The following is a 23,858-nucleotide window of genomic DNA, read 5'->3' as shown; positions in this document are numbered from 1 at the left end:
TCACCGCAGGGAAGAATTGGCAATTGGGTAGAACAATGGTCTACCCAAAACAGCACAAATCGACACTTGTGTCCCAGTTGTCTGATCAGTTATTGTTTTGGACAGCGGATTCGGTAATTCCTATTAACAGTGGCCTAGTATTAAAGAACGAAATGTAGTAAACTGAGCAGTATAAAAAGGACCAAAACAGATCTTTTTTCTGCCAATCAGTTTTAAATAAGCTTGATCTTCTCTTTTCGTGGTTCACTGTCATTATTTTCGGCTGTCTTTCCATCATCAAAATTTCGATGCCCACAAACAAAAAAGTTCGTGAAACTAGCCGCAACTTTCAAAAAGGGACATAAGCTGCGCTTTGGCGACAAACATCACCAATGGAGATAATCTGCATCGGAATTCGTTGGAATCACGGCTGCTCGATCAGTTTGCACCGCTCCAGACAATGGTCTGAGACTCCACAATCTGCTGCTGGACGATCGACGGTGAGTGGTCCGATCGAATATAGAATAGCACTGTTGAGAGTTAAGAGCTTCTGGCAGGTGTCTGATGATGAAGTACTCCCTTAAATCTGCGTGCTTTACATCCATTCGAAAGCTCTCCTTTCTCAGCATGCAAGTTATCCATGATGTGAATGCCAGCCAAAAAACGCTGGCGGCCTTGAACATGTATGTTGTTGTGACAGAATTATGTTCATAATTTCACCACCACGTGTGCAGAATACCTCAGTGCTCCCAGCTAGGTGAGAGACTACCACAAATTTGAGAGCCATGCAGTGGTAATAAACCAAAATGAAATAAGGGTCATGCTGCATGGCTGCCTAATGGTTCAAAGATTAGATGGAGATTGTCACAATAATACTGGTGAATTGTCTTACCCCCTGAATGATTCCAGTGTAGTGTTCACATTTGGGTGACAACACTTGTTTGTTTGTGGTAGAACCCAGTTGATTATGGTTATTGTTTTCAGGGATACATAGGAGAAGAAAATATCACTAGTACCTTTGGCATATAGCTGCTGAGCTGCATCACCTTGAAAAGTGGCACCATGGATGAAGATGATTTACTTCCTTGTGTGAGTAGTAGTGGCATATGTGCATAGTAAGTCATGATTAGTTGGACATGCTTGAAGAAACCAACTAACTACAGGTCTCAACAGTCACAGGCAGTTGTTGTGTGACCAATCACAGTTGTCCCCCAAAAACTGGCAGTGGGGAGTAGTTTTCTGGTATTTGATGTGCAATGAGGGTGTGAAACAACATGAGGTATAGAAGTCTTTTGATGAGACAATTCTGGGCACAAACAACCACTGTTCACATAGCCTTGAAGCCTCATCACTTCTAACACTAGTGCAACAGATGAAAGGTTGCTTGTCTGATACAGTTTATATTCAGTAAGTAACACACCAAACATTTTCAGGTGGTGACATCCCAGGCTCCCGACATGCAAGCATGAATGTGGTTCTTGGCTGTGACAACAATGCTGTCCTTCATGCGGTTGACTATGGAGCCAAAACTGGAGCCATGGAGAAGTCTGGTAATCTTCATTGTATTTGAATGGACTTAGACATGTTACTAAGCATGCATCTAGTGAATATTCCACAAGAGCATTGGATATGCCTTTTACAGCATCTGTTAAGCCCCATTCTTCTGTGAGTTAGTTCTCTGCATATTGTAGCATAGAGTGTTACCAAGTCTGCATTCATTTAACCTTCTGCATGAGATTGGATGTCTTGTAAGGTGTTAAACAGACAGGTGTGGAGGATCAATTTGACCCTGAATATTTTAAAAATAACTCTTGAATGGTGTAGCCACACTGCAACAGACATTGTACAGCTGAAGGCACCTGAAAAGTCCATCTCTTGGCATGCCAAAATGATATGCCTCATAAGGCAGCTGACCTGTAGTAGGCTTAGTCCAGGCTATGGCTGTCAATGGTGGCAGTTCCTATGGGATCGTCCAGTCGGGTTTTACAAGTGATACAAGTGTTAGGCGAAGCCATACACGCTTGAGATGGTTCCTCAACAATTGCAATTAAGATTATGGCCAATTCACTTGAACTCAGGTCAGGTATGAAGATCATATCAAAGTTCAAACCTAACTGCCACATTACTGGAGAACTAGGATTATGGGACAGTTTTTCATGCTCATTTTGAATCCCTGGATTACAGGAATGTCAACAGACAACTGACGTAGAGTAATGGCTTGATTCAAACACTAGTGACCTTTAACTTATACGAGGTGCCTAAGGTTCAGGTTTTGGAATTTTCCTTTCGACTTGGGCTGGAATTTGATTCCGCAATCTCAAATTGACCATCGACACAAATGGACTAGCAACGTAACAAAGGTTCAGATTTTTACATCGATATAGACTCAAGTCAAATTGAACCGACTGAAGATCACGTGACAAAAACAGTGTTGTGGCAGTGATCATGGACTATTGCAGCGCCAACCGACCTTGCTGAATGCAAATCGCGTGGAATGAACATTGCATGGTGAACTGAAAACTGTATCGAATGGGATAGTCACATTCAGTTAAGTGTCCGCATGTTCCTAAAACAAAACGTTGACCTGGGTCATTTTAGGTCAGTGGTGAATTCTGGCCTTTTCTTTGTGCATATATATATATATATATATATATATATATATATATATATATATATGTATATATGTATATATATATATACATATATATATATATATATATATATATATATATTCCCTGCCATTCTACAAATACGTCAAATTTGGCGCGGCTTTGCCGCGCCCTTCGGAAACCATTGCGGAAAATCATCGGGGGGGGGGGGCAATTTGACCTCCACCCGAGCGCGTGTCAAAAGCATACTAAAATACGTATGGGAGTGTGTGTGGAGATGGGGGAGGGGAGGGGGTACATGGTACCTAAACGTCTTGATACTTTGCTGGCAGTTGCACCTTTTTTGGTTTTTTTCTTGCTGTGCTGGTGAAGACGGCTAACAGTCGTGCGCTAGAAAATACGTATAGTGCGATCAGGGAAAGGGTGCTTTTCCGATGAATCGTTTAGAAACATTCGTTGTGAAAATTAGCGGTGCTGAGCATCGCTCAATGGTCCGAGACGGACGGTTCGTTCGGACGGCCAACACAATGTCTTTAGATAATACACCAACAAATTATTACCAGCGAGGATGCCGGGTAAGCCTTGTTTCTCCTTTCAACAGTACATTGACTTTTTTAAACTTCTTTCAACAGTGGGCTACCTTGCTTTTTGTCTCATTTAAACTTCTTTCAACAGTGGGCTACCTTACTTGAACTATGGTGAAATTCTTCTTAATAGTGCTGGCCTGGTTTTGAACATTTTCATGACGAAGTGGATTTTTCAGTTAAAAGTTTACATACATCTCATGTCTCGCTTTCCCCACAATCCAGCTGTTGGGCAGTGTTTGAGGTATCACGCCGCTGTAGATGATATTTCTCATTCGAACAAATTCAAGCAATCTGTCTACTGAACGTGTCGTTCGTGTGCCTCTAAAACGAGCACCGTCAACGCTTCTGATAGCTGCGTACTTTAAGTAATAGGTGGGGAACGTGTTGGCTGTAAGATTGAGGCTTGGCCCAGCGGGTCGCAGATGTCATGATACCTGAAGAACCCAATCTACACAACCAGTTGAACAAACGTGGCACAGTTTAACTTAACAAATGTAACATAACTTTTTGCTTCCGTATGTTACGTGACGTTTGTTTGGTTTAAAGAAATGTTGCACATTTGAAGATATCGAGGCAAACATCAGTTATGATGAAAAAGCCCACTTGAAACTTTTGGTAAAGTATTTAGCGCAAAAGACGTCTGGATAACAAAATTTTACAATTCAGTTCATATTCTGCTCAATACATCATCGTTTCATTACGATATGACTTTTTATGACGTCAGAGCCGTTGTCAGACTGGCCGTGCCAGAATTGCCACTGTAGCGGACGGGCTGGCTCGCCTGCAGTACTCAAACTCACTCGCCGCAAGGTGGCTGGTTAATCTATGCATGTAAAAAACCGACCATTGCTATGTGCGCGTGTTTTGGTCCTTTCTCCTCGTGTTCTTGTATGTTTTGTCTTGATAGCACATTCGTTATTTGCACTTGCTTGCTCGGCTAGGGCGCTATTTCTAAGTTATTGGATTCAAACCTCATGTTCTTCGTAACTGGTAGATTTGTGCAAACGCCTGTATTATGGTGCTGTTCGTGATCGAGACCTGCATTTATTGCGTGGAGTTTATTGAGAGCTAACTGGTGTCCGTTGATGCGACAAGTCCTGCAGACGTACTTCAGACACGAAGGCGTTAATGGCCATTGTGAAGATAAAACTTATGTGACGTTTCTTTGACGTCGTACATCGCTGGGTGACCTGGAGTTAGGCGCGCACTGTGCGCACTGCTTACGCAAGTGTCACTACACTGCACTGCAAATATGGAGACTCATAAACCTCGGCATGGGCGGAATTCGTGGGGATTCAGCACATTTGTGTTTGCGTGGTACTGCGAAAAATGCAGGGCCTAAAATTCAGATTTTTGGGAATGTGAATCCTGTCACCTTCCACTGGCGGCTGTTATGAACTCCTCAACCCCCACAGTTGAGATGGATAGTTGCTGGTAGCAGGAGCCCAGCGAAGCCGATCCTGATAGGGCTTTCTGTAGTCCTGCTGCGCCAGTCCTCCATTCGTATGCTGCTCGATGGACATCGCAGCCCGCCCGCGTCTCACCGGAGCGCCGTCTGATTTCAGACGTGGCCCAGGGCGGCACCTGCGTGCGCGAGGTGTTCTGGAGCAGCGGCCAGTTCCCCGCCTGGTGGCGGCAGCTGGCCAACGAGTCGGCCGGCGTGTTCTTGGACGCGCAGGCGTTTGAGCTAACTGGCGACGAGACGGCGCTGCGCCAGAGCCTTCTGAAGCTCAGTCGGCGCTACAGGTGGGTGTCGGTGCCCCGCTCAGCCGGCGCGTTGAAGTATTCACCCGGCCAGTGTTCAGGTGCGTGTCAGTGTCCCGCCCAGCCGGCGCACTGTAATATTCACACGGCTAATCTACAGTGTCAGCGCCCCGCCCGGCCGGCGCACTGTAGTATTCATGCCGTGTTTCTGCGTTCCATAGTGGCACAAAAGAGCAATAGCTTCCCTTATCATTCCAGCACATTTTCGTGGTACTTGACGTGTTTAATGCCTCACTTGAAAGGGATCGCCTACGTGACTACTTGACCTGAAAATGAAGGTCTGTAAGTGTTGGCTTTCGTTCGAATGGCCCCAAACATTGCTGCGACCCGCGACAAATATCAAATGCGTTTTGGAGTTAACAGCAAGATGTATTTACGCCGCACAACACTACAGTACGCTCCGTGGGGTATCTAGTCCTGTAGGCCACGACTAACTGACGCGCGGCAGCATACGTGCGTGCTGTTGAAATGATGTGTTGAGTATCCCCCGAGCCGCTGCCACCCATACTGAATTACCGAGTCACAGTCGTATTGTGTCGTATAACATCCTTTGCTTCCCCCTCCCTCCCCCTAATATCCAACGGCAGTTTTGTTTTCGCTGTCAGCTCCGTGCGGGCCAGACCCAGTCCCTCTCGGGTAACAGCCATGCCCTGCGTCAGGTGTTATCGATGGGTCAAACCCCTTTATGTCGGGTTGATAGACGTTTGCTGCGGCCGGTTTCTGTCAGCGGGCGGACTTCGCTGCACCCTGTGTCTTGGGCAGTCCTGCTTGCGAACGATCCTCCCCCTCCGCTATCAGGGGTTGCGGCGTGGTCTGTCGCAGGCCCAGTGTAAGTGTCGTCCTCCCTTGCCTCGGATGGCATTGTCGTATCCCAGGCGCAGCGCGGTCTGTGTATGGCGGGAGCCTGTCCGGTCGGGGCTGGTGAACGCCGCATCCTGCCTCAGGTCGTGTCTGCGGGCCAGCATGGAGACGGTGTCGGCGACGGACGCGGCCGATGCGGAGATGCAGCGTCAGCTCCTGGACAGCATGGAGATGATCTGGCACCTCTGCGAGATCCTCCTCATCGAAAAGAAGCGAGGTGCTCACCTGGGGCCGAAGTTAATGTCTCATCCCCGAGGCGATGCAGGGCTGTTTGTCCGGATTTGGCTCGGGTATATCGGTGTAGCCACAAGCCGAAGCGCGCATAACATGCAGCTGAAGCGCCCGTGAGACCTTTGTTAACGAGCGAAGCCGCAGGCGAGCTAAGTCTGCCTGAGCAGTAAGACAGTTTTGAACTTCAGTATCTTGGCCCGGCCTTGACGCTGTCTAGGGACAATATTCACTCGTGAGTCATATAGGCCACACCGATGCGACTCACGGGTACGCGTTGGCGCCAGTTCCACGCAATATTTGGCGAATGCGGTGCTGAAAATGTGCTGCATAGATTGCAGGGCGTTTGCAAACAAAGCGTACGTTAATCAGGTGTCACTTGCCTGCAACATTGCAACTTGAGCAGCTTGTAGCCTCGCTTTCCGTTTAGCACGCGTGCCGCCGCCTGTGATGTGGTCTGACCGGCTGGACGCTGCCGCCCAGGGGGTGTGGTGCTGTACCAGCTGCTGGACTGGGTGCGCCAGCACGCCACACAGTTCGACAGGGCCGCCGCCCACGTCACCGAGGCAGAGGTGCCAGAGAGCCACCCCGAGTACTGGAACACGGTACGTGCCAGCCGGAGTATGGAAACATGCAAAATATCTTGCCTGCACTGCTGCGCCTGCACGGTGTATAAAATTGATGTGGAATAATCAAGTTAACGGAGCTCAGTTTGGGTCAGGCTGGGCTTGGCTGGGATAAACGTATATTTTTCATGCAGTTATTTTCTGCTTCGACTTTCATGCCTCTCACTAGTTTGCAATCAACTCATTTTTTTCATTTCGGTGCTTATTCCTGCCGATACGATCATGGCACGCAATCCGTGCTGGCAAGGTTACTGGAGCACGGCACGCGCCACGTGATTCCGGTATTGATGTGCGATATATCACACCGAGCGTGTTCGCTGTTACCGGTGGCCGGCTGCTGGCTGCTTTGCTGTCGCTGCTGACATTGATCCTCTGACGGGGGCACTGGGGCGTGAAACGTCACATGTTTCTTGAAGTCGATAGTTAGCGTCGGCTGCGTTTTTGCACGCTCACTGCTATCGGGCGGTCGCCATGTTTTTAAGAATGCTGAAGTGGATGACTAGCATACGGTTGTTTTGGATACCTGATGACTGTGCTTTTAAGTGTATTAGGACATGATGTAACGCGCGGGCTCCGTACCTTACTTCATCTCTTACACGAACACTATTATTTATGTGATTAAAACATTCCGGTGGTGAGCACATTGCGCTAACTTTGTGTTTTTACGGGGCAATGTAGGGACCAGCTCTCGAAAGGTCGTATGAGATCTGTTCCACACTTTGTATGCTATAGCCGACGCCTAAATGTTACAAATTGGCTTGATACGAAGCTGTTCCGTCAAATGGTAACCATTGCGTCCCAAGAGTCCAGTTGCAAGAGTGTTGTTTCCTTTACAAGATAAGTAAAAGGGCTGGAGGGGGGGGGGGGGGGGGGGTGGCAAAAGGATTAAAAGAATCCCCTCCATTTGCATCGTGTTGATACCCTCGTAAATTGCGTCGGGCCTTTGTCCATGGCTCAGTAAATAACAGCAGTGGGGCGGCGTTACGGTAGGCAGCGCTGCTTCCGTAACTATTGCAGCGCTCTTTAAATGAATACTGCTGTTGCACGACCTGCAGGAGGCCCTGTGAACTACCCGACGGTGCCTGAAGGTTTCGGCTATTATCCGCCGAACAAGAATCGCGTGCCGTGGAAAGCACCCAAACGTTACAAGCTGGCTAAGTATGATGCTGCTCCATGAAATGATGCCTAGCACATCCCCGGGAGCTCCGGTATGCTGTACCGCCGCCGGTGTGCTGGAACACTACGTACTAGTTTTTGTGGAGATGTTGACGTGCACACCACCTGCGAAACGATTACCGAAAAGAATTCAGCTGAAATTAGTTGAAGCACATAGGCTGTCAGGGTGACATTTTGTACGGCATTTTGGACATGTTTTGCGGCAACCTCGCCAAAGTCCCGTCTTGCGCCCGAAAGTGGTGTCAAACCGCGCAGCTAGGTCAGGTCCAAATCGGCAAGTAATCGTGTCAAACCGCGCAGCTAGGTCAGGTCAAATCGGCAGGTAATCGTCGCCACCATTGCGTGGCTTGGGGTCGGCCGGCGGGCCTGTACTGACCCGGGGACCAGATACGGTCACCAGACTGCACCGCGCCGGCGGGTCCCGGGACCGGCCAGCATTGGCCACACTCTACACGCGGAACCGCTAGCCGCACGTCCACAGGTCCCAGTTGAACTGACACACGGGGCACCGCCGGTGCGCACTCGCCCGTAACGCAGCTGGGGCTGCGTCCGAGCGTACGCACGTGAGCTGTCGCGTCTTCCTCCCCAGGCCTGCCAGCCCCTCCCGGCTCCGCGCCGTGTGCCGACGGCCGCGCGCAGGCCGGCCGCGTGCGCTCCCCGTCTCGGCGGTCCAGCGCTGGGCGTGGACGGCCGCTGACCGCCGGCCGCCGCCGGCCAGGTATACGGCTTCGTGCTGCAGGGGCGGCAGGACGCGGCGCGGAAGCTGCTGCGCCTGCACGGCAGCTTCGGCACGGAGCCGTTCGTCAGCGCCGACGAGCTGCTGCGCAAGACGCCGGCGGGCGGCGAGGCGAGCGTGGCCGGCTTCGAACTACGCTGGCGCGGCTGGCAGGAGCAGTGCATCCGCCGCCTGGAGGACGGCGAGTTCGGCTTCAGCCCTCGCCTCCAGACGCTGGTCAAGGTGACCGGGCGGAGGCGCACGGGGGGGGGGGGGGGGGAAGGGACGGGAGATGGGCGGTCTTGGTTCGGCGTTAGCATTGGGATCGATCAGGGCTTGGCAGAAATGGTGTAGTCGTGAACAGGAGGATTTGTTCATGTGAGTTAGGCGTGTGCGCACTCCTTGCTGGGAGCGATTCACTCGTACCTGGGCTGGAGATGACGCTCACCAGGCGTTGTATTGGCTAACTCCTGGCGTCGGTGTGCCGGCAGATTCTCTGCGGCGACGCTCCGACCTTCGAGGACCTGTACAAGCAGATGGGTTCCTGGTACCACCTCATGGTGTCCTACACCCTGTACTCCCGGCCCTGGGTGGGCATCTCCGACCTCAGGTGCGGTGCGGTACGGTACGACGGCCAGTCCAAGCTGGGGCGTTCGGGCGCGAGGGCGCACTAAGAGTCAACGGTCGTGTGGGATTCGCATGCTGTTAGCGATGACATGGCGTTCAGTGATAGCGTCATGTCGCCGTTTCATTTGCCAACACGTTTTGCCTGCCAGCGACCGTCGGCCGTGTTGGTTACCTGGGAAATGTCGTTGCTTGTGAAGGCCGGTGCCCTCGGTCGGGCGGATAAAGTTCGGAGGGTGGCGCGTCTTGTGCCGGAGGCTGGAGGCGACACCCGGCAGGGGTCCAGCTGCGGTGCCAGCCTGCTGCCGAGCGACGGCTTACGCGGCCAGCCCAGCCGCAGGGCCAATGTACCGCGGCTAACAAGCCTGTGCGATCGGTGTGCACGCAACACATTACCCCGAAGCGTATGCGGAAGGTGCGACAGTAAGTGTGTTGCGAACTTGCGTGATAACTTCGGCAACTTTGCCATTTTGACAGGCGTGCTAGGTGTCGCACTACACAGCCTAGAACCACACGGGCCACTGCTCCAGCCCGTGAAAATCATGCACCACGCGATGGAAACGATACCTTCTTTTGTGACGCTTAGCACATTCGTCAATGAATCACTTGCTCCGCTCACCCATCGGCTGCCACCGTCGTGCCACCCGATTACAAGCAAGCTCCCACTGCGGCACTGGGCGGTAATCGGACTGACGCCCGCGCCGCCTTTGACGGGACGTGCCGGCCCCGACATCTCGCCGCCACCACCCCCGCCGTGACGGCGCCGCCGTCCCGCCGGCAGGGACGCGGCCGAGGACAGCATCGAGGTGTTCGGCGGCGCCAGGCAGCACTCGGCGCTGGACGCCATGCTGCACGCCGTGGTGGACGGCGACGTGCACACGCTGCTGAAGACGGCGCAGGCGACGCTGCCGGACGGCTGGCTGACGGCGCACCTGGCCGACCTGCTGCACCGGCTGCCCTACGGCGGCGGCGGCGGGCGGCGCACCAGCTTCCTGACCGAGCTGCGCCACCACCTCGTGCTGGAGTACGGCGGAGCGCTGTTCGCGGCCCGGCCGCTCTGGCAGCTGGGCGCCGTCTACCTGGACGGCTGCGGGCCGCAGGGACGCGCCCGGCTGGCGCTCCTGCTCGAGCGGCTCGACCCCGACTCCGACCGGCGCGCACGCAAGATCATCGAGGTGAGACCGACCGCTGGGATGACAGAACGCGGCGGTCGGGGCGGGGGGCGGGGGGCGTCATGTCACGTCGCTGCGGGACGGGGTAGGGTGACGCCACGGCAGCTGAGGCGCGTCAGTGTTTGGGTCAAAAGCAGCCACCGTCAGCGAGTGGACGGGCGCGCGTGGACGTTAGTTATGGAGCTTTAAGGGCACGTCAGCCATCTTGCTTACTTAAGCCCATGTTTTGTTTTTTAAAAGAGCTGTGTCAGAACTATGAACAGGAACGTTGACACCAGCTTGTCAGCCGCAGTGTGTAACTCATCAGTGCCGCCACCGCAGTGTCAGAGGAGTGCCTCGTCCGCGACGTAACGGCCGCTCGTACGGTGATGACGGGTGGAGCGCCGCACACTGTTATCGCGGCCGCCGCGTGTGTCGCCGCCGCACCGTCTCCAGCGCCCCTCTCGTGTCGGCCAGGTGGCCGAGCGGCGCGGCCTGACCGAGGTGGCCAGCTCGGTGGCGCAGGTGATGGGCCGGCGCGCGCTGCGGGCCGGCCAGCTGGGCACGGCGCTGGCCTGGGCGCTGCGCTCGGACAGCACGGCGCTGGCCTCGCGGTTGGCCGACACGCTGGTGCGCGAGTACAGCGGCACCGGACAGTTCGCCAGCGCCGACTTCATCGACAACCTCGGCGCCTGTATCCTGAAGAGCGACCGGCTCATGTTTCTCGGTGAGGCGCCGGCGCCAGCGGCGCGCACTGGTGACCGGCCGCGGCCAGGGTGTCGTAGGATCGTCACGCCGCGCAGGACACGAGGAACGTTCGCCTGTTGGTGACTGGAGGTTGTTGAGACAACGCGTGGCGTTAGTGCTGACGTGGATTGGCTCGGGACGACATGGCGGCACTTGGCCACTCGAGGCGTCTCAGGTATTTCCTGAGACTGCAATCTGGGTCACGACCAGTGCAGTTTACTTCGACATGTTTTCAGTTTGTCTGCAATTCGTAATTTGTCGGCAAGACCCGTGTAATCGCTACTTCACGTTTTTGTTCGTTACGGACGACATGCGACGTTGGCATCTGACTCGCCGAAGGTATCGACCTCCCGCTGCTTGTCGCCAGGTAAATACCGTGAGTTCCATCGGCTCTATGAGGAGGGTAAGATGGCAGACGCTGCCTCTCTGCTCGTCACACTGCTCACGTCACAGCTGGCACCCAAATAGTGAGTCCTGCAGCCACGTTGTGATACGCACCGTTGCGTGGATAGCTAGCTCGTAACTCTTGTCGTTGTACGGGCCAGCGGCGCGTGTTTCCGTGAGTCGCTGTCAGTTCCCGTCTGGACAAGAAAGGATGCCATCGAACGATCCATTACCGCGCCCCGCTTTAGCCTCGCGACAGCGATCTCCACGCGTTCCTTTGTGAGTCACTGTACTTAACGCGCACTGCGAAACGTCAGCCGCGGCACGCCTGTTGTGCGTCGGTGCACTTAACACGCGCCGAAAAACTTCAGCTGTGACGGGCTCACCGACGTCCGATCAGAGCCGCGGTCAAACCTTTGTATGGCTGTCGTTTGTCTCGTTGTTGGCCTTTAGGCCGGCTCGATTTCGACGCACTACCGACGCCGGCCCGACCGCTCCATCCGCGATGCTTTCCCCCCCCCCCCTCACGGACACCATAGCTGTTCGGACGGTTCCGTCCCGTCCTGCCCCCCCCCCCCCCTCTTCGGCGTTTGATGACGCGGGCGCGCCATCGGCAGCTTCTGGATGACGCTGCTGCTGGATGCCGTGCCGCTTCTGAAGGGCGAGGAGGTGGTCATATCGTCCGCACAGACATACGACCTGATCGGCTGCGTGGAGCAGCTGAGGCGGGCTGGTAAGGCACGCGCCCCGCCGAGCGTCGCTGGCCGCGCTCCGGCCCCTGCCTGCTAGGGCGGCTGCACTGTACCCGCACGTGCGTGCGGAGATAATGCCGTGACCGCGCGGCTGGGTCGCTGGGCCGTGATCGTGTGGACGCTGTCAACGTCGGGAGTGTGGAGCACCGGCCTCCGTTTGTTTGTCGAGCAGGTCAGCGGGAACGTGTTCACGCGATTCATTGTTATGGAAAGGCAACAGGAACGCATTTTTACCAAGGCATCCAATATGTACAATAATAACCAATGCATAAAAGGGAACCAGAAGGCCTTTAAAGGTTGCAGAACATTTTCGTGCGCAGTCAGGTAATGGCTTCTCCCGATTGCCGCTTCTCAAGTGTCTTTTTTGGGGGGGAGGGTAGGGCTAGATCACAGTGAGCGAGACCTCGCTCCACCCGTGCCGTTGGATGGTCTAACCTTGCTGTCCTGCGCGATCCGCTCCCGGCCCGGCCGGCCCGGGGTCGGTCGACTTATCTGCGGCCCATCCGAGAGGTCACCATCAGCGCCTCAACCCATCTCATACCTCATGCCTCATGCCTCATGCCTCATGCCTCATGCCTCACACCCATGCGCCCCTGGTTTCGGTGTGTTGTTGAAAAGTGCTGTAGAACCGGCCGAAAATTGATTGACTTGTTCCCAACCGTGTCCACTTTTATTTGTGTTCGTGCGGCGCCGATCGCCAGCTGGCGGAGCTGACCGCGCCACGACCCATGCCGTCGCTACCGTCCGTGCTCCGGGCCTCTGACCGGCTTCGTACCCCTTCCGCCCGTGCTCTGGGCCTCTGGCTGGCGGCGTACCCCTGTTGTCTATGCTCCGAGCCCCTGACCGGCCGCGTACCCCTATCGTCCGTGCTCCGGGCCTCCGACCGGCGGCGTACCCCTGCTGTCTGTGCTCCGAGCCTCTGGCCGGCGACGTATCCCAGTCGTTCGTGCTCCGGGCCTCTAAACGATGACGTGCTCGTATCGTCCGTGCTTGGACCCGCGACACGCTCGTGTCGTTCGTGCCGCGCTCTGCCGGCTGAGTTATGGCGCGTGCCGCGCTCTGCCGGCTGAGTTATGGCGCGTGCCGTGCCCTGCCGGCTGAGTTATGGCGCGTGCCGTGCCCTGCCGGCTGAGTTATGGCGTGTGCCGTGCCCTGCCGGCTGAGTTATGGCACGTGCCGTGCGCTGACCGGTGTTATGTGGATTACAGAAAAACTGGACGAAGACTCGGCCGACGTGAAGCTGATCCGTCTCGCGCTCTCCCACAACCTGGCGCAGGCCATCATCGTCGAGGGCTCGAGCGCCGGCTGAGGCCCTGTTGACGCGGTCGCCATCGTCCAGCCGTGCGTTTGTAAGAAAATACAGTACAACCAGCGCGGTGTCTGTGAGGGCGCGGGGAGACTGCCGCCCTTGGAGTCGAGGACGGAGGGGTGGCGACGGCGCCGGACCAGCGTCACAGCTGCGGGGTGGGCGGCGACGTGCGGCCGCCGAGCGGCGGACCCACAGCTCTGCCGGCGCGACACGGCATCGGCGAGGGCAGCCCACGCGGGCGCTGTCCGTCTGCGCCAAGAGAGGAGGTCCCGTCGTCTGCCCCTGTCAGACCCCCCCCCCCCCCTCCCCCCGCTGACGGTCGGGATCACGCAGTCGCCCGAGCCTCAGGTTATTGAGTCGCGAGCCGATGGTCTAATTTTGACAGCGCGGGCGTGCAAGCCACCGCAATGCTTCCAAACACTGCATATCGCGCGTGACGAGCGATTGAGGTTTGGCCGTTCAGGGGCTCCTTGTTCCGCTTGGCAGGGTGCAACGTGGCCCGCAAGGCCCCGAGTGCCGCCCATGACGACGCCACGCGGCAGACACGCGCGGCCGGCAACGTTCGGCCGTGCTGTGCCTCGCACAAGGTCGGGCTGTCCGCTGACGACCACGCCATCGCCGCGGCGAGCCGGCCCGAGTCCGGAAGCCAAGCTGCAAACACCTGATGCGGTCGCGGGTGACGCCAGTATATTAAATAAGGTGCATTGAAATGCCGTACAGCGTCGGGCACAACACAGAAGGCCGAACGGGTGCGGAACACTCCGACCGCGCTTCTGCGGCCCGGTCGGACGGGGGCGCGTTTCCGCGGCGGCCACACAAGGACGGATCGACGTCAGTTGTACGGACAGGCCGGGCGGCGACGCGGACGCCGGGCGCCAGCGGCGCCGCACGCGCGCGCCGCCGGGAACGCGCATCGGACCTCGCAGCGCAAGCGGCGGGTCCGCCTCCGCGGGGCTGAGCGTCTACAGCGTACCTCACCGTCGGCATCGCGGCGTGCCTTGTCGAAACCCGTGACTGGTGCGGATGGTCTCAGAGGTACAGCAGAATTCTGGTGGGCTTGGACGACTCACACCAGCACCCACCCCCCTCCCAAAAAGACAACCAATCAGCCGCGTTCTACAGAAGGTGGTCAAGGGTACCCGCAAGGGTACCCACTGGTCAAGGGTGCCCGCATGACTTCATACATGGTTCAGAGTTCATGCTTAAGGACGGGAACATAAATGTCCACTACCCTGAGTAAAGCTCTGAAATGCCTGACAGGCATCAAGATCATCAGGAATGGCTACAACGCGGGCCGCATTCTGAGCACGGACGCGACGATAAATGAAAACAAACCAACAAACGATTTTCCCCGAAATAGTATCACAACCACACATGTGACGCACCAGCCCCCAAGAAGTGATCCAGTTAGCGTGCTTAGACCCCGATGCAGATTGCCCGAACCCCCGTGCAGCTTGCACAAATCCAGCCGTGTCCACCCGTCATCACGCGGTGACCCGGGCGCCGGATCGCAGGGCCGAGGTACAGTCCACCTTAATATCTGATTGGCCCCCACCGCAACCACAGCCCCGGCACACGTGCCCGCACGTGCCCGACACGCGGTGATGAGCAGACGCAGCAGCCGGCTCGCGTCCGCCAGCAACACGCACCGCACCGGAGCAGCTGCCGGGGCCGGCCTGCCGACAGCGTCGCAGGTCCAGCCGACCCCAGGCGCCCCGTGACTGACCGGCCGGCGGATGTGTCGCTGCCACGCACCGCTCGCACCGGAGCGCCGGGGACGAGAGCACGGGCGAGCCGGAGAGGTGGCGCGCGCTGGCCCCGATCACGGACAGCCGCTGGGCTTGGCCCGGCCGTCCGCCCGCGCCTGGCCGCACACCAGCACGCAGTCAGCGGCCGCGCGGTGCCGACGGCGGCGCGACGCACAGCGACGCACTGCCGCCGCGGCGCCGCGCTGGTGACGCGCTCTCCCAACAGTCCGCGGCACTGGACGGCTCCATGCATGAGACGCAACATCGGGCGAGCATTCCGCGGGGATCTACCACTACTGCCTCCGAAAAAGCCAATTAACGATTTGCAACGCAGCTGATAAAGCAGATTTATCATCCACCCGGTTGTTTCTCTTTGGCTTTGACTGCGGACTTTTGCCACAGAAACTAGGCGACGCAACATACTGTTAATCACAAGTGAGAATATTACGTTAGTGACTTTAAAACAAAATTATATTGAACGGAGCGAGACTCGTCAGAGCCTGCCCTGTAGACTACGTCCTATCACATACCCGAGCGTTTGTCATTTACCGGGATTTTTATTCCAAAAAGTACAAAAAGTATTTCACAAGTGAGATAAGCCATGGGATAGCAAGGCTTACCCCACAATTGCAGTCACTTACCTGATATGCGGCACACACAAACTTGATAAGTTGGGAAAACATTTCACCTTGGTGCTCTTGACTCTGAAAACACAAATGACGTCAGGGACACATCTTCGAGTGCGAACTGTCACCTGTCTTCACCTTCGTGAGACGCTCCCAGACGCTAGAAGCTGGAGCGATGATGATGACAGGTCTTCTGATGGGTGTTGGGAGCTCAGTCACTCATACAGAACATTTTCATTAATTACTCATGTTATGCCAGTACTATTATTACGGAAACATGGGCACCACACAATCGTTTTCCGGGTGTAGGCGGACCCGGACCATTGAAGTTTACCAAGAGCAAATGATTCATTGCCTAATGGCGAGTACAGTCACTGGGCTGGGAGAGGGGAAGCGGGGCTGGCGCACCATTGTTTTGTTGAACACCTTAATCTACCCACAAATTTGAACTTCTCATATTTGGATTGATTTGTTTTTCCGACGCCACTTAGAGAAAGTTTAATTCGCGTTGATTACACTTGATAAAGCTGAAAAGCTGGCAGCTGCAGCGTGTTTCTGGGGTTTTGACCAAATAATGCGAATTTGCCACATTCAAAGGCAAAACTAAATGGCAACATTCAAAATGGCAGGACCTCCGACCATCTCCGCGTATCAAATCACCAAGTCAACTAATACCGCGTCAATCACCGGTAACAATAACAATACTGTACGTAAACCCTGCGGCGGTAACCGGCAGCTAAGCCGAAGGGTTAGGAGCCGGAGCTAGGGATCCCGTCGGTCGGCCGACGCCCGGCCGGCGGCCGCGGCCCGCGTCGGACTGCGCTGCTCCATCTGCACCCACCCCGTCCACCGTGACGGTGGGTATGAAGATGGCGCGCGGGCGCAGGCTGTGAGTCATGTTGCCGTAGCGCTCCATGTCCACGTTAATGTCCTCTCCCTCGGCGCAGACGGCCAGCTCGCGCCAGTCAAGGCCGGTGGAGCGGGCACACTGCGGGCAGCAGCGACGGCGCGGCTTCAGTTAGGCACCTCGCGAACAGCCGCGGCTCCCGGGCACCGGGCAGGGCACACATAGTCAACCCGTGCATGAGAGGCTGCAGCGGGCACACAGTGGCGAGCGCGCGTTGTGCAGGCACAACGTGGCTGGGTAACAGTTTCCTCATGCTGGCCGGCGAGCACTGCAGAAGCAGGCGAGAACGTCCGACTAGACTTTAAGGACATTTCTGTCTGATGAAATCGACATGTCGTACAGCGCTCATGCAACAAGCGAGTCGATTCTTTCCACGCGTACCACTTGACAGTCCGTCGGGAGATCCGGTCAAACCGTCAAATTTCACCATACCAAAGGAATGCGTCCATGTATCCAACATAGCCACTCCGACTGACTAGTCGGCCCTAGATGCGGCTTGCGCCCTGGCGCCATCTCGCAACGCCCGCGCCAGCACAGCAAACGCCACCGTTGCCGCTCGGCGCCGCCAGCACAGCGCGTCCGGCGCCAGCCCGGCTGCGCGCTCACCTCCTCGGCGTTCTGGCGCAGCCGGCGGTACTGTTTCATCATGCAGGTGACGAACGCGACGGCCTGCGTCTGACCGTCGGCGCGCCGCACGCCGCACGCGTGCACCTTGTTGGCCCAGCACTCCTCGGGGCCGTGCTGGCAGGAGAAGGTGACGGGCGGAGGGTCGCCGGGCCGGGAGTCCGGCCGGCTGTGGTACTGCGTCTGTCGGAGGAGGCGGCGCCCGCCGCAGTCAGCGCCGGCGTCGGCTCGGCGGCCGCCGGCGCGGCACCAGGCGAGACGACACACGCAGAGTGATCAGCCGACGCTGGCGTCAGCGCAGGCAGTGCCGCGGTCGTCGACGTCTGCCACACGCACACTGGCGTCCCACACACTGGCGCACATCCGAAGCGCCGATAGACATCTGACACGTTTGCTGGTGCTGTTCCGATTTTCGTGCCTGACATCTGACACAATGACAGGTGATACTGACGCGGGTCACTTGACACACAGCGGCAATGTGCGATGAGGTGAGATACGCTACACCAAGCTCCTATCTCTACCAGCTGCATGCAACGACATAACCTTAGCCACCTGAGCTGCAACATCATTGCGTTGCCTGCTTACAGTCCATACTGAATTAAGTCTTCAGTGGCGGGTTGTCATGGTGGGCGTGATGCGCTGCGAGGCTACCCGGCCGCAGCTGGATGTTTGGGCGCCGCCGGCTGCTGTCATCACGCCTCCCCACAAGAGCGAAATTATGCTGAGGAGCCTATTGATCAGCATAAGAGCCAGATGCAGGACTAGTGCAAGACTCGGCACGTTGTGACTCCGGTGCATCCGACATCGACGTACACTTTAGTGAAGCGCAGAGCTAGGATGAAGCGGGTAATCGGGGTATTGGTGAAGCGGTAGGTCCCGTCAGGCACCATGAACGGCTGTCTCCCCGTACATGGCTGTGCGCCCTTAACAACGGTGCCCCACCTCCACCTTTTTTAGCTTATGATAATATCTAAAACGGGGCAAAAACGGAGCTGGATGCACTGATGATACGCCCAACTGGCAAGGATCCCACGAAATGGCGAATTACATGGGCAGGGGCCCGCTGGGTAGCACCCCTGGGAGCTCCCTCGGCCTTAACTAATCCACGCAGACTCCATGCATTCGGCGTCCCACCACACTCCCTCCAATTATGCACATCCGTTGGCGCCCAATCAACCCACCCATTCTTGGCTCGCATACGGATTGGACCCCCTCCTTTGGTCCAGTGCCTTGCCATTATAATTGGCTCGTCTGCATGAGTTCTCGTTAAGCTAGCTTAACATTGATTTATCATGTTTCAAACATTCCATAAAGCCACGTTTAAGCTCTGTTTAAAATATATCAAGCTAATTTGTCAGCTGTACACTGACGCAGCTACCAGGCTGACATCAGGTGTCCGAAGCTGGACGGTGACTCGTTCCCTCGTCCGACCTCCAGGGTGACTGCTCCTCGTTCGGACGAAGCTCCCCGCGTTCCGTCCACGGCGGGCGGCCCACCATTCATTCGGCCACGCCCACCGCTCGCAGCTTTCCGCTGCCGCGCACGCGCCTTAGGCAGTGTCTCATCCAGCACGGAGATGTCGCCTCCCGCACTTCTACGCCCACACCTCCCGCCCGCCGGAGCAGGCTTTGCGGGGCACCGCCCTACGGCGCGTCCCTCAGGGGCCTGGAGGTAGACAGCGCGTCCGATGGAACGGCGGAGCCCTCGACAGAGCACGAGTGACCGGCGTGACCTGTGCTCACGCCTTACAATCTCCTCAGCTGGCGCGTTCTGGAGGCTCGGCTTGATCCGCCTGTTAGACGACCTGGTGCCTTGCCGCCTTTCCTATGAGCGTCGATGGCGGGATCTCTATCCGTCCCGAACATCCCGCCATCAAGTACTCATAAGGCCTGGCGTACGCCCCGACGGAAAAGAGCACACTGTGTCCTGTTCTCCCCCAAGGTGTGGTACACCAAAATATAGATCCAGCTACCGCCGTGCATAACTCGGCATCCCGTGCGGTTCCCACTGATCCTGGGTCATACCATGACCTACACCACCTTATGCCGTCACGCCTGGGGTCAAGTTAGAAACAACAAGATGAGTCAACCGTCTCTTAGTCACAAAAGGAGCGAAACCGTGCCTTTGACACGCGCTGCCCACAAACGTACATCTGCGTAAAGGCAGGAATGTAGTCGCCTGGGTCCTCAACCCTGTCGTGGCCAAGCCGTGCTGCTCCGGGGCGTTCCGCACCTGCCATCCTCCCGTTACGGCCCCTACACTTTTCGACGCCTGGGAAAGCAGGGCGTGTTGCGTATCGGACGGAAGTCTGACAGCCCGGCGGAAGCTGATTGCGTCGATTCCATAGCGACATGTTCCGCTTAAACAAGGCAATTAAGCACTAAACCAAAACAAACAAACAGACAAACAGAATGGCAAAATACTCGCGCACGAAAGCCATGCAAAGCCAGTTAATAAATCGGGTCGGGCCATTGATAAAATCAAGCGGGAAGATAGCGTGCACATGACGAAATCCTTGTGGGTATGCTGGACAGAATTCGGCAAGGGTTACGCCGCCCCGAGCAATCGGAAAACAAGTTAAGAGAACGAGAATGGCCAAACCGTCCAGCAAGCCAACGGGCTTACGTCACAGCGAAAGGAAAACCTTCAGGGATATGGCGGCGTGGCCCGTACGCCGCGCCTGGCCGTGACACGGGACGGACAAGGGCCCTGCGCCGCTACGCCTCCACGCTGCCGCTTCCAAGGACCAAACCAAAATAGCCTCGGCGCGGGCCAACGGACGAGCCACCGCACCGGAGAACGCGTCATGGGCCTCGGACACCATGTCCACCCACGCTGCGCGCGAGCGCCCTGTCACCGCCTGGCCGAATCCCTTCCTGCCTCGCTTCCACGCTAAACCGTTTAAAACGCAAACTGCCACCTGTATTTACAAAACAATCAGTAAGACATCGACAAACCACGTGACGCGTCACGCCCCCCCCCCCCCTTAATGATGGGGGTGAGCCCGAAACATAACGCCCGGCCGGGAGGGCCACACGGCCATTGCTCCCCCTCCCTAACTACTCGGAAGGGAACAGATGTCCGTGGCCCACGCCCGACCGGTGGGGAGAGGTCAAGGGACTCGGGAGCGCCAGCCGTCCATGGCCCGGTAAGGATTGGAACTACAGCCCGTGGACTCACATCGTGTGCGTCGTTGCCGGCGTCCCGTCCTCCGCGGGGCCAGATGTCGCCGCCAGGTTGCTGCCGCCACTTCTCTCAGCCGCTCCTCACTCCTCGCAACTACCCGGGAGACCCCTCTCTCAAGCGCCTCCTCTGGACTCTCCACCGGCACTTCCCTATAGCTCTCTTATCTCCTCTGTAATTTTCCGCGATTCTTCCAACTCGGGCGGCCCGCCTTGGTTTTTGCGCATGAACCAGTAGATTTGCCGCCTCGCGCCCCCCCCCCCCCCTCGTCCAATATTTTGCCGGGCCGGCCTGTGCTGCTCCCAGAGTCCGGCCCCCAACGTGCCCCTGGGTCAGATCTCGGGCGTGGCGTCGCTGGCGCGGACGCAAGGCTCGCCCGTTCTCACCTCGGGGGGGGGGGGGGGCTGTGCGTCCCCCTCTGGCCCAGTTCCCATGTGGCGTGGCGTGTCTGACGCCAGCTGGGGTGACGGCGGCACCGGCGCGGCAGGGTTATCGGAGCAGAGTTGCACATATCTTCATGTCAGAAAACATGGTGCGTGCATGTTCCGCCGGTGACCTGGCTTTTCGCGTCCATTTATCTTGCTCGGCCGACGGAGGGCAGGTGTTTCCCTTGAGCGTTATGGTCTATTTCGGTAGACTAGGCCACCGCCATGACCGTCCCGAAGAAAAACGGCGGCTTACCCCACCCAACCGGGTGACACATACTGTTTTGCTCGCAGATCCGGTCAACAACGCGGGTCGATCGGCCAGAGCGTCGGGCGGGTTCGCATTCAGCTCAGGCCCCGCTCCGCGGCCTAAACTTCGCGTTTGATTTCGCCCGCGGGGGGGGGGGGAGGGAATTCATGGCCTTAGCCGGCTTCCTCGCCGTCCCATACTCCGCTGGGGAAACCTCACCGATCCCGAACGGGTGGCGCGCGACGTGGAAAGTAAGAAAATGTATGCCTACACCAGCACCATACTACATTGCCAGCACTGTGCTCATTGTAGAACGCATGAAGACTGCAGACCACTAACCGTCGCCTTTCCATAAGGAACGAAGATGACGTGGAGCACGTCTGCATGCAGCAAACTGTAGGCGGGCGCCAGCTGGTCTACGATGAAGTTCTTGCTGTCCGGACAGAGCGCCTCGTAATAGACCTCCACCTGGACCGCTGCCTGCCGGATGGACGAGAGGGCAGTCAGCGCAAGGCCGGTTCAGCCAATGCCGCACACCAGCTGTCCCACGGGCCTCAGGATACATGCGGTTTTGATCATGTTTCAGCTAAATCTGACGACTTTGCAAACCTTGTGGCCCAAAATATCCACCTCTTCTGCGATCAATCCGCCATTAAGAAGGAAAGGCCTCGTTTCACCAGCAGCTGCAGTGCACCAACCCATCCCAGTCCAGACCGCACCTTGCACGGCCAGATCACACTCACCGGTTTGCCAGCCGAGTGTGCATCATATTCAACCAGTTGGCCGGGCCGGACGCGGCCGGCCAGGGGCCCAGTATGGGTGCCTGGCTCGGGGGTGTGCTCCTGGTACAGCCGTGATGCCAGCTGCCAGATGATCAGCCCAATGAGCGCGGCGGCCGCCAGCCGGTAGCAGCGTGATCCGGAGAAGATGCTCATGGTGTGGCTGAGGTGGGCTGGCAGCAGAGCCAGCCCATGTATGGCAGCAGAGTTGACTGACCACCTGGAACTGGCCAGGACAGATAAGCTGGTGATGATGGGCAGATTCATAGGAATGGCCATATAAGCTCTATTCCCATGAACACTTCAAGTCAAATCATCTGAATTCTGATGTCAAAAGCAGTTAGTTCTCAGCTCAGCACATTCTGATGGGTATGTGCGATGGAAATGGCAAGCAAGCACTTATAGTGACATAACAGCAAAAATGATGAGACTGAAAACACTAAGTTGTTACATGGCTATCCAAGCATGACCTTACAAATAAAAAGCACACCAATTTTACTGTTTCATGCAAGACAGATGCAAGAAGTGCTTTGAAATGCACGATTGGAGGACACTGCCGTCAAACTTCGCACTCATGAGTACAGCACACTGAATGTTGAGAGGTGTGCACTGTATATGCAGGGTGTGCTGCTCACTTTCACCTTTCCTACTGTTGAGGCACCATCATTGCCCTGGGCATAGCCTCTTGTTTACACCCCAAACTGAAAAAACACATGCTATGCTGAACACATGCAATTATTGGAAAAATTGCAGTAATATATTCAGAGCATGTAAATCATGATCCTGGCCCAAATTTGGAGCTTGCTGACAATAACTGCAGTATGTTGAGAGCCAACATTTCAAGGAATCAAACTGTTGTTGCAGTAAGAACAACAAATTATGCCACAAAGCCAATTTCAGATGGAACTACTGTAAAACACATTTTTCACGTCACCCTGTACACAAATTGGAAAATGTGGCACAACGTGGCTCTGCCTAAGCTCCATGCACACGAGCAGAGGATTCGGTACACCAATTATGTCATGCATATGGCACAGTGGAGACACATACACGTAAGCCACTTACGTTACACCTAAGACTTTGCTTGATTTTGTGTAAAGTTGTGGCCAAGTCTGGAATCAGACGGGTGTCAAGTAAGTTAAGCCAGAGTCAATCTTTGGAATAATAGATAGATCCATATTAACAATCAACTCCGCACTCCCATCCTTCACTCACGTTCGTGACACCACCGGCGACGGAGGGACGAGCTACGTCGGCTGCAAGGTTTGTGTTGCCGTTGTGAGTAAAGGCTGTGACGCATCACCTGACTGTGTGACATCACTGATAGTGGTTTTGCGTTCATTCAACACCTAATATAATTTTAACATTTTCAGTAGTTCAGCCCCTATCGCAATCCCTTTTCCCGAGATCATCTCTTTGTCTCTCCATCCTTTTGTTATCACAGCTCTCCGCCGTAGCGATTCCCAACCAGTGTCTCCCAGGACTCTCCGCGCCCAGGCACTCACTTGCCTCCGTCCCCAACACACTGCCACTCTTTTCCACCACCTTGCAAGGTATCGTTCAAGCCAAGGTAGCCACATTATGCCAAATTTTCCAATTTTGTGTACAGGGTGACGTGCACACCGCCGTTATATTCGAGAGCAGGGAATACATGTGCGGACGATTACAAACATTTGACAAATGACCAGTACCACTTTGGATTGTCCTTAAAGTCACGCGCCAATTCAGTCAAGTACCCCGACACCTAGAACTAGCGTTAGAATTTGAAATAAGATCGAGCGGTGCGGTGATTGACTATACTGCT

The 23,858-nt window shown here is 56.0% G+C and overlaps 3 protein-coding genes across 7 annotated transcripts in view; 2 read left to right on the top strand and 1 right to left on the bottom strand.

The window, feature by feature from the left end:
* The first annotated feature begins 1,008 nt into the window (after window positions 1-1,008).
* Window positions 1,009-23,858, top strand: part of LOC119101915 (nuclear pore complex protein Nup85-like) — a 41,474-nt gene continuing 18,624 nt past the window's right edge. Inside the window, exon 1 of the mRNA XM_037225305.1 lies at window positions 1,009-1,068. The gene's annotated coding sequence lies outside the window, so the exon portion shown is untranslated. The remainder of the gene's footprint in view (window positions 1,069-23,858) is intronic.
* LOC119101914 (nuclear pore complex protein Nup85) lies at window positions 1,451-13,512 on the top strand. The gene is made up of 12 exons (XM_037225303.1): window positions 1,451-1,529; window positions 4,741-4,921; window positions 5,884-6,017; window positions 6,512-6,633; window positions 8,549-8,788; window positions 9,037-9,155; window positions 9,951-10,344; window positions 10,798-10,839; window positions 10,960-11,047; window positions 11,435-11,534; window positions 12,069-12,184; window positions 13,412-13,512. Exons 1-12 carry the CDS (start codon window positions 1,517-1,519, stop codon window positions 13,510-13,512), a joined length of 1,650 nt encoding a protein of 549 aa, XP_037081198.1. The 5' UTR covers window positions 1,451-1,516.
* Window positions 14,178-23,309, bottom strand: LOC119101916 (GILT-like protein 1). 5 transcript variants are annotated; one of them, XM_037225309.1, is made up of 8 exons: window positions 23,270-23,288; window positions 23,120-23,166; window positions 22,019-22,280; window positions 21,615-21,755; window positions 17,400-17,600; window positions 16,728-16,874; window positions 15,902-15,964; window positions 14,178-15,376 (listed from the first exon to the last, which is right to left on the bottom strand). In XM_037225309.1, the coding sequence occupies exons 3-8, from the start codon at window positions 22,208-22,210 to the stop codon at window positions 15,335-15,337; spliced, it is 786 nt and encodes a 261-aa protein (XP_037081204.1). In that variant the 5' UTR covers window positions 22,211-22,280; window positions 23,120-23,166; window positions 23,270-23,288; the 3' UTR covers window positions 14,178-15,334. The 5 variants fall into 5 exon arrangements, with proteins under 5 accessions (XP_037081204.1, XP_037081206.1, XP_037081203.1 ...); XM_037225311.1 differs by lacking the exon at window positions 23,120-23,166 and having other exon boundaries at window positions 23,270-23,309; XM_037225308.1 differs by lacking the exon at window positions 23,270-23,288 and having other exon boundaries at window positions 23,120-23,213.

The sequence above is a fragment of the Pollicipes pollicipes genome, unplaced genomic scaffold (assembly GCF_011947565.3).
Source record: "Pollicipes pollicipes isolate AB1234 unplaced genomic scaffold, Ppol_2.1 Scaffold_4947;HRSCAF=5844_pilon_pilon_pilon, whole genome shotgun sequence".
Lineage (NCBI taxonomy): Eukaryota > Metazoa > Arthropoda > Thecostraca > Pollicipedomorpha > Pollicipedidae > Pollicipes > Pollicipes pollicipes.
This window is presented reverse-complemented; position numbering and strand designations above follow the sequence as displayed.

Coding starts and splice junctions, on each gene's coding strand:
- LOC119101914 (XM_037225303.1), top strand. Junction 8,789..9,036: donor GCCTCCAGACGCTGGTCAAG/GTGACCGGGCGG, acceptor GTGTGCCGGCAG/ATTCTCTGCGGCGACGCTCC. Junction 12,185..13,411: donor GGAGCAGCTGAGGCGGGCTG/GTAAGGCACGCG, acceptor TGTGGATTACAG/AAAAACTGGACGAAGACTCG.
- LOC119101916 (XM_037225311.1), bottom strand. CDS start 22,210: ATGAGCATCTTCTCCGGATCACGCTGCTACCGGCTGGCGGCCGCCGCG. Junction 21,756..22,018: donor CACACTCGGCTGGCAAACCG/GTGAGTGTGATC, acceptor TCCATCCGGCAG/GCAGCGGTCCAGGTGGAGGT. Junction 15,377..15,901: donor TTGTGTGTGCCGCATATCAG/GTAAGTGACTGC, acceptor GTGTGCGGCCAG/GCGCGGGCGGACGGCCGGGC.